The 14,021-nt window shown below is 31.8% G+C and overlaps 1 protein-coding gene across 1 annotated transcript in view; it reads right to left on the minus strand.

The window, feature by feature from the left end:
• The window catches only part of LOC113519030 (lachesin-like), a 36,360-nt gene that overhangs the window by 4,245 nt on the left and 18,094 nt on the right, over positions 1-14,021 (minus strand). The window contains exons 2-8 of the mRNA XM_031908070.2: positions 12,027-12,130; positions 11,014-11,221; positions 8,161-8,316; positions 6,674-6,802; positions 1,824-1,961; positions 754-903; positions 99-164 (exon numbers count right to left, since the gene is read on the minus strand). Coding sequence (XP_031763930.1) covers positions 99-164; positions 754-903; positions 1,824-1,961; positions 6,674-6,802; positions 8,161-8,316; positions 11,014-11,221; positions 12,027-12,130 — 951 coding nt within the window. The remainder of the gene's footprint in view (positions 1-98; positions 165-753; positions 904-1,823; positions 1,962-6,673; positions 6,803-8,160; positions 8,317-11,013; positions 11,222-12,026; positions 12,131-14,021) is intronic.

Below are 14,021 nucleotides of genomic sequence, written 5' to 3' on the forward strand. Positions count from 1 at the left end.
CATTAATTATTTCGATGCCTAAATCAGTTCCGTCAAGTGCCCTTTCCTTTAAAATACAATTGTACCCAGCAGTTGAATTTCGTTATTTCTAAAATTACCTTTTCTCTTTGGAGGACTGGTGACGTAATTGCTCGTCGTGCTCACCGTTGATGGAGCTGGTATTTCTAAAAAGAATAATCAAAAATAAATGAAAGTAAAAAAGTATGATAGCTGTAACATTATATTTGGGGCTGTAATTAATTGAAAGATATTAATTTATTTTTAGAGACAGGTTTAGATCAAAAATTTAAAAAGGAATTGTGAGCAAAATAATAATAATATATTTTTTTAATTATTATTGGTAACGTATTTTTCTTTCCACGGCTAGACATACAGGTCAAAGTTTTTCCAAGAGACTATAGAACCTGATTTCTTCAAAAAAAAGTAAAGAGATTTCTTCAGGTTCGAGTACGGGCGCGTAATGCCACTGGTATTGTAGGCGTTCATAGGCTATGTTAACTGCTTACCATCAGATGGTTTGTATGCCTATATGCCATATCAGTGATATAAACAAAACAGCATCTGCTAATGTTTTGATATACTTACTGTTAACATTATATATACGTGTTACGCCTACTGGAACTATTTAAGGAACTGAATTGAAGGAAAATATCTTATAACCATTCAAATTAGTTTGCGAACTATGTTGAACATTTTCTATTGATTAGGCGGATTGTTTCCTCGAGTCAAGTGTGAATCAAATGTTTTACATACCATCGAGCCGAATAAGTCCATCTGTTTCCCCCAAGGAATTCTTTGCGACGCACCGGTATGAAGAGAAATCCCTTGATGATACTTTTCTAATCGTTAATTTCATTTTCCGGCTGTACCCATCGTCACTTAAAGACGTATTGTATTTAGATCCTAGAAAAATACATAGATTAGCTCCAGATATTTATAGAAAACTTATATTTGCTAACATTTGTAAACAAAATACTTTATTACAAATATTCAACGTTAAACACTATTTAAGAAATTTATTTTAAAATCAAATTTGGCATGCTAATATTGTACAATTTGCAAAAAAGACACTTTTGCAGTAAAGCAATACACCTACATATTTACATAATTTAAAACATTTGATAAGAATTAAAAGATTTGTTAGCGCTGTGTAATTTTTTATTATTATCTGTTGTGATCTTTTATTATGTTTTTATAGACCCGTTTATTTTGCAAAGGACTTATTTTAGAAGTTTATTGCGTATATTTGATAACGAATTGGTATAATTTGATATAAATTTGAGAGAGGAGTTGAAATTGCATTACACTGCATGTAGTAAATGGTGTAGATACTGTTTTGCTTGTTTGATTGTTCGGGTTTTTTTCACTACTTGCGTTAGCAAGTCGTGTTTGTAAATCGTGATTGCTCTTTGTCAATTACTGTTGGTGCATATCGCCGTGCTAAACTTCGATTGCATCGTGAACGGAACGTACAGCGTCCTACTAGTTGGCGTCGTTAAATTGCGTTATGTACAGATGCACTAACATTTCCGCTTAAGCCAATATCGGAATTGGATGGTGTCATCGAATTTACATGAACTGAATAGGTATTTTCTCTGCACACGATTTTGGCAAACAACGGCTGTGAATCGTATTCATATGACGACTGTGTACGTGTATCAGCATATATCAGATTAAAAAAAATTTAAAGCATTATTTTTATAAGGTCTAACAAAGGCATTATTGGTATAAACGGAAATTTTAGTCATTTGATTTGGAAGTTAATATGTTTTGAATGCAGTACTATTTGAGTATATTACTAACCAATTACTATTCACAAATACCTGAAATTATCATATCTCCTCGATCTGTAGTCCAATAATTAATAGAGGATGGATATGCTTCAGTATGGCACTCCAGCGTGACATCTTGCCCTATGTATGCTCCCTCCAATTGATTTGGTATTGAAAGCATGGGAGGAACTAAAAAAAGTAAATTAGTTAACATGTATATTCCAATACAGTATAAAGAACCCTTTCCTAGTAGTTCAACAGACAAATCTTTAGACTTGTACTGGAATGACTACATTCCAATAGTTCGAAATGGTATTAGACCACTGGTTATTCCTTACACTGTAGTACCGTAGTCGATCGTTTATGGTTTTACATGAATTAAGATATTTGCACTGATATGCTTTTAATACTATCATTTATTTTAATATGGTAATTAAACATTTAAAAAAAATTAAATTTAATAAACAAATATAATATGTATATATAGCTACGGAATTAATTATGTTCGATTGTTTGGGTAGCTAAACATCAAGTCAAAGTACTTTGTAGAGAATATATCTGGCAACTTAAGGCTGAGTAAAATTAAGGAGTTGTACGCCCAGCAGTGGATTATGTGGACTCATTAGATTAATAAGGGTAAACTTCAATTCATTCATAAAATTATGTTAAGGTAAAAATGATATTAATATTAGCTGTTTATATTTCTTTATTATTACTATCTAAGCAATTCTTAATCATTAAAGATAATCCTGTTGACATAATTCTACGTTATTAACTGTCAACTTCGTAATAAAATGAAGAAAAATCTTCGAGGGAATCGTGATCTAATGCTACAAACTGCCACATAATAACATTATCAAGGATATCATCATAAAGATTTGTCTTCAGCGCGTAAGTATAATGAAAACTGACAGTGAATTCATAAGGAAGTCTCGTTGGTTAATCGAGTGAAAGTTACGTGAACATTTCACGTATCTTATAAGAAATGGAGAGGACTGTGAACGCGCTGAGATACGGAATGTGAATTAGGGGGAGGAAAGCGTCTCATTGGGTTTGGGTGTGAGGAGCGATGGACTGTCGGCGGGCGGTGCGGTGCGGAGCACAGCGGTGCGGCGCGGTGGGAACAGATAGTATCGCTATTATCGCGTCCGTGCCGTATTCACGTCAGCATAATGCTCTAATTGGGCGCAATTACGGCCGATCCGGCGGAAGGCGCCGTCAGGTAGAGACGCCGTGTCCTCGTAAATACTCGTTAACGACGCCCACCCCGAGAAAAATAATATTTCTGAACGCTGACTCCCGACTAAAGGAAACGACGACGTGAAAATGCTCACGTACTTACCAAAGGAAGAATTTGAGGCAAGTTAACGGGGCGGGGAAATGTGCCACCGTTTCTTTCTTCTAGATGAGGAAGTAATATCGAGATAATTTGCGCGGCTGTCTTAAATGGCCTTAAAATGGAGACTCGTAAGCCGGACTTTTCTATATTGAGTGAGTATTTAATTAATGGTGTTGCGCCGAGTGCTTTTTTATTATTATTATTTCTTTATTCATTTAATATTCACAATTAAAGACTTTAAAAAAATCCATTTTTTAAAAGACATTTATTATTATTATATTAATTTTGTATTAATTGAGAATCTTAACTGGATCAAAAAGAGGTTGAATGCGAATTTAATGAAGCAGATTAAATTATTTCATTTTATTTATTGAATGATTGATGGTTAAAACTACTAATACAAACAACTTCTAGTACCGAACCCTTTGCATGCGGAATTTTAATGTCCAACTACGGAATTAATGCAGGGTATTTTGTGTTAAATATAATCTTAATCTAAATTTATGCCGATACTAACCGTGAATTTTATATATTATGTAAATAAAATTACTTGTATGAATATAACATTACCCAAATTATTATGAGTGTTGCAAATTTGATGTGGACGATAGGGAATTGTTTTAAGTAAAGCCTTTATATGTATTAATTATTACTATAAGCAGTAATATAATTTTAAACAAAACTATATAAGTAGGTATGATATTTCTTTCGTGAATGGTGAAGTTAGTAAAGTACCTAAAATGCACGATGTTAGAGCGACAGAAAAGATTTATTGAAAGATAAGTACGAATCTAAAATTCCATGCATTGCATGCAAGTGCATCCTGATATTCATCACACTAATGTGTTTTATTCTTTTTACGTGACTTGGAATCACGGCTGAGCTGACGGCTTACCTGATAAAAAGTAAAATCGTTTGCAGGTATGAACATCACAAAATATACAATACAAATAGAATTGTTTAATGCAAGGTTTAGACTTAGATTATATAGACAGATCATCGAGACTTAGAAATAGGACAACTTTTCATCAACTAAGTGTCAAATTAGCTGATTATAATCTAAAAATAATCTAAGAGTTTAAACTACTAAGTCTAATAACATAAGATTGTGTACAGGGGGTCTTATATACTATTACAAGTAGCTGCTAAGAAGCGATTTCCTGTAATTCCCACGGGAATGTGCGATAAAAGGACGTCACGAGGGAAGCTATGAAAACTAGCTAGCAATAGATAATTATATTTCATCCAACAGTAAAATTCTGAGAATTAGTTTATATTTCAAAGTAGCATATTATAATTTAAATAAGGTATTTACCATTCATACTTTTGTAAAGATACATTATTTACATTAATTTGCCAAATTCAATGTGAATATGCGATAAACAAATCGTAAATCATGGGTTTTAGGGTTAGCTTCTATGTTAGGAGTATGTAGAGTGATTGCGGGTCATAACATGACCCTGTATGTATATGTAGAAATGAATATGCCTCAAAGCTTTTAAACATATCTAGTTAAAATATATAGTGACTCTGATGGTGATAAATTAAATGTGTCTTATAGTTACAGAGATTGAAAATATTTTATACGAGTTCCAAAAAATATGCTGATTAAATAATTTTTTTCGCCCATGATATTATTATTTAATATTATTATTTAACAAATATATACCTGTTTACATTATTTAAATTTAGACAGGTATATATAATTATTTCATAAAGAATTGAGTAATTTTTAAATATTACACATATCCATTATATGTGTAATATTTAAAGATTAGTAATTTAATTATTAAGGGATTAGCAAGCTGAAGTGGCAAGAGGCTGGTTACATAACTCGAAGAACCGACAAGTGATGGAGAAGCAAGGTTCTTGAGTAGAGACTCCGTACGGGCAAATGCAGGGTAGGTCGTCTCCCATTAGATGGAGTGACGACTTCAAATGTGTTGCAAATATTTAGAATATACAGGTGAATCAGGAGCTTTCTTTGTTACAGTCTATGTAGGAGGGCTACGTTCAACAGTGGACGGATATGATATTATGATGAAGTTAATTAAAACACCTTACATTATTTAGTTATTATCAATATAAAAACTAACAAATACAACTAAATATTATTTTTAAAACTTATGTTACTTTATTTACATATTTATATAGACAACATGACTTAAAGTTCTTAAATTTGTTTGGACATACATGTATTTTTTGGTTTGTTTGAGTTGTTTTAGCTACTCCCAGTCTTCCTTTTTTTTGTTGAAAAAATTTATACATAAAACATAATTACGCTCTGCTTAATAAAATTTTTTTTTAAAAGCCATTTTCATATATTTTTGTCAAATAACATGTAAACTAGGTAGGTAGATTATACTCATAAACAGGAGAAACTTTCAGGAATTTAGGCAGAAAGTTTTTGGTCATCGCATTCAAAAAGTTTCGGACATTTAGTGTGGAAATAGTTTTTTGGGAAACAAAAACAATGCTTCGGCTCTACGGTAGTGTCTCTGAGTTTTATTAAATCTAATAAAATGTTAAAAAAACGTATGTCTTAATATATATGTTACGTATATTACTATATATATGCTTTTATTTTTAAATTGTTTTATAGAATACTTATTAGTATGCGATAGTTTCGATTATTACTATTCTTGGACGGACATCTCAATTGTTATGTTCACTATAAGTTATATAGATTACTGTAAGTGATTTTAACCGTCATTGTGGCCAGCATATGCTTCTAAAACCCCCATCTGGGATATATATATAATCATGAGTATATTTTTTTTTACTTGTGAAATTACAATCATAAGAATTGATTATGTATTCGGGTCTCATATTTCAGTATTACTCGCGCTCACAGATATGAGTACATCTTAACATTATGCATGTGAAGTGTTGTCCATAATAAACACCTTGGGGAACATGCGAGAGAACCAGTGTCATTCTTAGGAAAGGTCATTGTCGAACTTTCCACAATTTAATCATACTAGAAACATTCCGCTGTAGTGAATATTAACAATGGTAGGTTTGTAACTATCTAGCTACTTAAACGATGTAGTCGATAAACGTCTATAAAAAATTTTGCCGTATGAGAAATCTGGTTACATGACCTGTTTCAGTATATGTAAATGCTTATATTGTACTTAACTAATGATAATATTTATGAAAACAATTGGTTAAGTTTAGACAATTTTTATATCTCATACTTAAATATATAAATAGCTACGGACATCTGATACAGAGTTAATCAGTTCCAAAATAATCAGAACTCGTAAAAAAGCTGCGTAAAATATCTACGCTTAAAATACAGAGGAATTGATAATTTCTTTCTTTAAAGTTCATTAAAAAGTACGTTGAATATCAGAAAGTCCTTATAATATATATATATATATATATATTATATATATATATATATATATATATATATATATATATATAGGATACTTTTTATCTCGATCGGTGAACATACCCACCCACGAAGACAAAGTCGCAGATAATAACTAGTGTATAGCAGCCGAAGAAGAAATAGAGTTAACACTAGTATTTTATATTATATACTAGCACTTACATTGAACCATGAGGACGACACGTTTGCTGATGGAAGGTGGTACGCCATTTGATGCTATACACAAGTACGCACCCATATGTAGCCGTGATACTTTTGATATTGTCAAGTTCTCTCCATCAACGACGTTCACTGCAAACAAAATACCTCTTTTAATTTCATTACATTATGCTCAGCATAAAATTACCCTTTTATGAAAGTTAACAATTTACCTAAGTTTAAATCATGTTAGGTTAATCGTTATTGGAATATTAGTTTCTTTTGAGATCACTAATTAAAAAATATTGTAGTTTCTGAGAATGTATTTTTATAACAAGTTAAGACAAGTTATAATTTAATATAATGTTCAATTTATTTATCCGTGTTTCAAGAAATGGAACAGCAATCGGAAACAAGGACGTCCTTAAAATTGTCGAACAATAATTTATATTCGTTATCTTTATTGCATTAAAATAAAATCGAGAAATTATAAAGAATTCAAGATTAATAATTGTCTTAGGAGTTTACTAATTTCGTTATTATTACTTCTTGAACTCGAACGTTATTCAGGATTGTATCCAATTTGTTGAAGTATTCCGATTGTTCATCGACAATTTAGGGTAGGGGTTGCTAGATTTGTTTGAGAATCGAGAGGCGTCCGGTGGGTTCAGTCACGTGATCTTCGTACCCGTACTTTCGCGCTCCAGAGATTTCCTTTTATCTGTTTTGTTTCTTTGCGAGAGCGTCAACATAATGACCGTCCGGGGCGAATGTTTTGACCGGATATTTATCAGAGGCAATCTCTGTTACCAACAATCTGGATTGAACTTATTGTTTCCATTTCAAATGTGATGTTTTCACGAGTTTCAACTTTTTATTTTGCATAACTACCTCCCTGTGTGTATGTATGTATGTATTACTTTATAATTTAGTTAATTGTACGATCCGATGTTAACAAAATGCATATGCATTTTGTTAAATCTTGTTTTTTTTTTGTGAAAATCTGTAATTGTCTTTTTGTCTTCACTGCTTTTTTATAGTGAAAATGTATAGATGTTGCTTTTTCTCGAATAAAAAAAAAGTATTTATAAATATGAAGTATTTAAACGATTTAATCAAAAATCTTAATGTGCTTATTGCATCTACCTAATGTGATTTCCTTCATCCTGCAAATTTAACTCTTTGAAAACCACCAGTACTCGTAACCGGCGAGCATGTATGAAAAGATTGATGAATGTGGAAGAAGCGAAAGAGGTTTGTTTGAATCGAAGCATTTGGCGTTCTATTGTTTCTGCCTATCCTAAGGGAGACAGGCGTGACGGATATGTATGTATGTATGTATGTATGAAAACAACCATTTACTTGATGATAGAGTGTGTGATTTTTAGTAAGGATAATAATTTTTTAATTGTCTTTACCTATTTTACTGTAATGTAACAATTGTATAAAATCCCTTATATTGTTTACATTGTATTATATTTAAAATTATATGTTAACTATTTACTATTTACCTGATTCTCCATTACAGTTAAACTCCTGGCCATCTTCTCTTCGCCATATGACGTACGGTTCAGGGTAGCCGGTGGCACGACACACCATGGTGACGTTGGTACCTTCTCGCACTACCATATCCATCGATGTCATGTTGTCGATGATAACTGGTGGTACTGTTGATAATGCAATCAGTATTTAAAATTTTGCATCTCAAAAATCCCGCCGTGTGGCCATCCCTTCCTTTCTTGTGGGTGTAGTAAGAGGTGACTAAGAGAATTTAATAGCGAAAGGATGGACAGCAGCCTCCCTCTTAAATTATCACCAAAGCCTAACTGCAGTTGCAAACCTGCCTGCCAAGCTTGGCAATTACTGGCAAAACCTTCCCATTGGGATAGGCCTTTTTCAGCAGTGGACACTTAATGGTTCACATGATGATATTGATCCCTTAGAGCGATACTGTCTTATTAGAAACAACATTTTTTATTTTGTTTTTTTTTTCTATAGATTTTTTTTAATATGGATTAAAATTATTTTGCTTAATTAAATTTAATGACACTTATTATTATATTTATATAAATATTATATTTGTATAAAAAGTAAAAATATCAGTACGTATAAGTTTATTACGAGAAAAAAATTAAGATTCTCATTCTATAGATAATCGTTTGATATTTTTTAGTAACTGTCGAAATATATATAAGTGAATAAAATCATATTATGCCGCCCCCAAATAATTGGAATAAGGGCAAGAAGATGATGCTGCTCTCGAGGTATACGTACATAATATACATATTGCACGTTTTGTGCGAAGTTATTTGTTCAAAATAAAAAAAAAATGAAATATAATTAATAAGTCTTGTTATACTTATGTAATTCTTAATTCGTAAAATTAAGTTCGTTTCGTTGTGTTTTATATATTTTTGAGCTATATGTAAAACATGTAAAGCATATAAATAGTACAGAGTAAGAGTTAAATAGTGTAATGTGAAATTATACTAAAAGAATAATATTAAAAATTAAAAAATGATGACAAGTAACAATGTAATACTTAGAGAATATGCTTGAAGTATTTATAACATCTTTACATTAAACAGAGATTTGATACAAATATTTGTTTGCTTTGTTATATTGTAATGTCTAACTCCGTCATAATAGTTCAGATAGGTATCAGATAGCGACTTTGAATTCGCGTAAAAACTAAAATTACCAGAAAAGTTACGGTGGAACTGTATGTGCTGAATTCTTGTTACATTACACGACATATTACATTATACATATTTCGTTGCAGTTAAAATGGTTCGTTTTAGAGTATCAGTGACTACTTCTGTTTATTTTCAGCTCGCGCGGGGTCGTTTAAAAAATATTTGCGTGCAAAGTTTTGGTAAAAAATCAAAGAGGTTAACAGTCATACAGATTCGCTTTGGAATTAATAATACTTGTATTTTAACTGTGCGAAAAAACCGGATTCACTTACGTGTACTCGTATTTTGTCGAGAGTGCTCAACTACATTTTAGTAGTTTGTTATTGTATGATTAATTTCAGTGCTTATTATATTAATCGATTATTCGAATTTCATTTGGTGAAACCTTGAAAACATTTTAATGACTAGGTCAGTTACGTCTGTAAACTTGAACAGTGGCCATAGAAAATGAACAAACTCTTTAGTCGAATACAACAATTTTAAATAACTAATAAATAATAGACCTATCTACTTTAATGTTGTAAATACTTACAAATATTGAAAATGTGAAAGTAAATTTATTTTTTTGATGCCTTAAGGGCTTACTTAATTGAAATTAAAAAGATATAAGTAAAATTGGCATCGTTTTCAATTGATAAGTTGTAAACATAAGCGACCACTCATGAACCACTAAATATAGCGGATCATTATCATCATATCAGCTTTCAACTGTCCACCGCTGAACATAAGCTTCCCCCTTGGGGGGTTTTACTAGTAGTTGCCACGCTTGGTAGGTGCATTGGCAACTGCAGTTAAGCTTTGGAGATATTTCAAGAGGGACGCTGCTGCCCATCCTTCGCTCTCCCTTAGTCGCCTCTTACGACACCCACGGAAAAGGGAAGGGTGGCGTATTCTATGCCGGGACTACACTGCAAATATACCGTATATTTATTATTAAAAGAAAATTAAGGAGTTGAAAGTTTAAATTTTTATATTTCCCAAATATATGTGTACAAATATGTACTACATTTGTAGAAATTTTCAATGGACTTCAAGAAGTAGGAGATTCTCGATTTAGTAGTATTTTTTTTATTTATTATCTCAAATCTCCGTCAATTGTAAACCGATTTGGCAAATTCTTTTTTTTTTATCTGAAAGACTATTGGTTTAAGAATATCGTTCGAAGTTGTTTTTTTTTTGTGGAACATATCCAAATTACAAAATGAATTGTCTTTGTCTATATAAATAATAAATATTTAGCAATACTAGAAAGTAACAATAAAAGACAATACTTGTTTATATATAAAGTATCCAAACCCTTTTCATACTACTAGGGATGGAGCACTTGGTCACTTTTTACTATGGACATGCGAAAGAAGATGCGAACATAGCTAGTATATATAAATATATAATAAATAGTTTTTTAGTTACTTTAATCGACTAGTTGTTGTTTTAATAATTAAATTGATTTATAAATAGGCATCTAAAACAACAACATAAACGCAAAAATATTTATTTTATACTCGACGTTCCAAAAAAGTTTTAAAACAGTAGTCACGGAAAGACTGAAATAGTGTTTTGCTGTATTGTCACGTTTAAGTTTTCTCATAAGTTTAATTTGGTGTATGTGGCGTGAATTTAAAATTGGAAACATGTTCTAAAATCTCTTCATAACTTTAGTATACTAACCTACAACTTGCAGATATCCCTTCCTTGAGCGCATAGGATCTGTATTCACTTGACACATGTACCAGCCGCGGTCCACCTCCTGCACGTTCTTGATATGCAGGTACCAGGAGCGGTGGTCGTTGTAGGACAGGCTGATTCGCGGGTTCTGAGTGATTATATTGTGATGGATACTCAGGATCGTTTGTGTATCCACTCTCACCCAGGCTACCTGTATAATAAAAAACGATATCACCGCTGGCACTAAATTTCGTATTATCCCATATAAATCCTGCCACACTGTACGGTACTCCAATTTTGCTAACTAGCCATCCTGCATGATTAATAACGGGCGAATCGTGCATTCTGAGCAAAGTGATATTAAGTTGGCTTGTTAAAACTTTACCCCGTGCACTGCAATGAAGTTGCATCAAGTTCCGGGTGCTACGTATCCGTTTATAGAATTAAACTGTGTGCTCATTCATCATGTGATAATTACGAAATGTCAACTTTGTACATTTAATGGTTATTTTATTAATGCATACATTATCTGATGCATATTAGGCATAAGTGACATTATATGTAGGTTCATTCTACGTTCCGTTGCAGTAAATATTGACTACACTGCAAATATTTCCTTCATATATGTATATATATGGTTAATCAAACATAAGATTAAAAATTTAAATATGACTGGAAAATGATAATAAAAAGTAAAAATTGATGGTAATGGTATAAAGAGTTAGGAAACTTCAATTTTTTTATTTATAGTGAATGCTTATATTTATTACACATAAATAGTGTTTAGAGTTGCCATTTAAAAATTCTTTATAAACAACGCTATAGTAGGAATAGATTTTAAATTTCAAAAATAGAATTGAATTATTCTATTGAATTCTTTTGTGATAGTAAGTAAGTAATACATTGGGATTTTCAATTTTTCTATCAGACCGCACCACATTTCCAGCTTTATGAACAAAATTCCAATTTCATATATAGCAATTCAAGATAATCATGACGGCTCAATTTATACTTACCTTATATCCGCGCAAATCCTCCACGACGCAGGCAAGGAGAGCGTCACGGCCTACAGTCACTGTGACGTTCGGAACTGGTTCCACGAAACGGGGGAATAAGGATTCTGAAACAAACATGGAATGCTAAGTACTTTTTTTTCACCTTTTTACATATGCTTGGTGCGTGACTTGTTCTGAGCTGTTTCGTCGTAATCGTAACCTCACCACGATCGAACTGGGCCTACGTAAGGATACTTTCTGTTGATTTAGGGACGTCTTGCTTGTTCGTCTATATAATAGTGTGTGTTGATTTTAGCTACACGAAATAATATTCATCTAAATGGGTATTTAATTATACCCGAAGGAATACATCGACATAAATTATTACTAGTTGTGTTTGTATCCCACAGCTTTGTCCATGTGAATTGGAATTAAAACTACCTGATTTATTTAATATTAGCAATCCTTTCCAGTTTTATTTAACCAGAAAGTATAGGAAGTACCTATTCTTCTTCCTTGAGAAAAACAATAATTTATTTAAATAGTATTTATTGTTTTTTACACTTAAATCTTACAAGAAAAAAAAAACAAGTTGTTTAAATTATTTAACTAATGATAAGAAATTAATTTGTAACTCAAGCTTTAAGGAAATATTTAAATAAACGCAAATAAATTATTATCTATACATATTTAGATAATTACAATTTATGAATAAACATTAATTTATTTATATATAACCTATAACCCTTAAACTAGGAAAACTTGTTTAGAATTCGTACACTTAACAGTACGTCTATCCGAGTAGTTTCTATTTGAGAAGTTTATCGATTCGTCAACGATGATTCGGTTCATTGGTAATTGCTTCAAAGGGGTAGGTTGTTATTTATTCACTCACAGAACGTTCGGCGCTGTTATATTGGTGCTATAACTGGCACTGGTCAATTCAGTTTCATACCCATTCGTAGTTGGTAAGCCTACTTGTAGTATTGAGGTATACGGGAGAATAACGGCTTATATTGTTTCAAACCATTTATTACTTTATTACTTTTGCAGTATTATGAATATTTGATCTGTGTACATCAGGCATACATGTGCCTAATAATAATGTTTGACTTCGGTTATCAGTACTGTTATTGAATGATGATTTATTTTATAATCGGATAAATATTGTAATTTAAATGTAAACACTTCTTAAATATATTTGTATTTAGATACATACATACATATCTGTCACGCCTGTCTCCCATTAGGGTAGGCAGAAACAATGGAACGCCAAATGCTTCGATTCAAACAAACCTCTTTCGCTTCTTCCACATTCATCAATCTTGTCATACACGCTCGTCGGTTACGGGTACTTTTAATTTGGCCCTTCTTCAGCACGTCGCCTATTTGGTCGACATACGTCCGTCTAGGGCGGCCCCTACCGACATCTCCATTCATTCTTGCTCGATAAATCTCTTTCGTAATTCTTCTGTATTTAGATATATAACAAAAATCGTTATTTATAGATAATTTTAACCGACAAGAGGTTAAAAGTTTCTTCTTAGCAATATAAAGGCATTTTGCAACTTTCTATTAAAACATATATGTAAAACCCTTTTATTAACATATTTTTCTATTAAAATATAATAATGGTACTTCATCACGTAATTAAGTTAAGGAAAATCTCAATTCGTAAAGTGTCAGTTTTAATCATTTCTATTGTTCCATAAAATGTCCATTAGCGGTTAATTACTTCACTGTTTAGCGGAAAGTAAGCGATGTTATCGCCCTTAATACTTTTGTGGTCGGTAACGACGATAGAACAATTAGATACAATTTTTGTTATATAATGTCTCAATTAAGGTACAAAATTGTTATCGATTCGTGACCTACTTTTTGTGGTAGTACATCAGTGAATATGAAAAGTGCCTTTGATTATCTACAATAATGTGGTACACATGTCGATGTAAAAGACGCTTGAAGGCCTGCAACAATCTATTTAGGCTAAACAACCTGAGACACGGAAAAATATCC

The sequence above is a fragment of the Galleria mellonella genome, unplaced genomic scaffold (assembly GCF_026898425.1).
Source record: "Galleria mellonella isolate WM207_F2 unplaced genomic scaffold, CSIRO_AGI_GalMel_v1 utg165, whole genome shotgun sequence".
Taxonomy (NCBI): domain Eukaryota; kingdom Metazoa; phylum Arthropoda; class Insecta; order Lepidoptera; family Pyralidae; genus Galleria; species Galleria mellonella.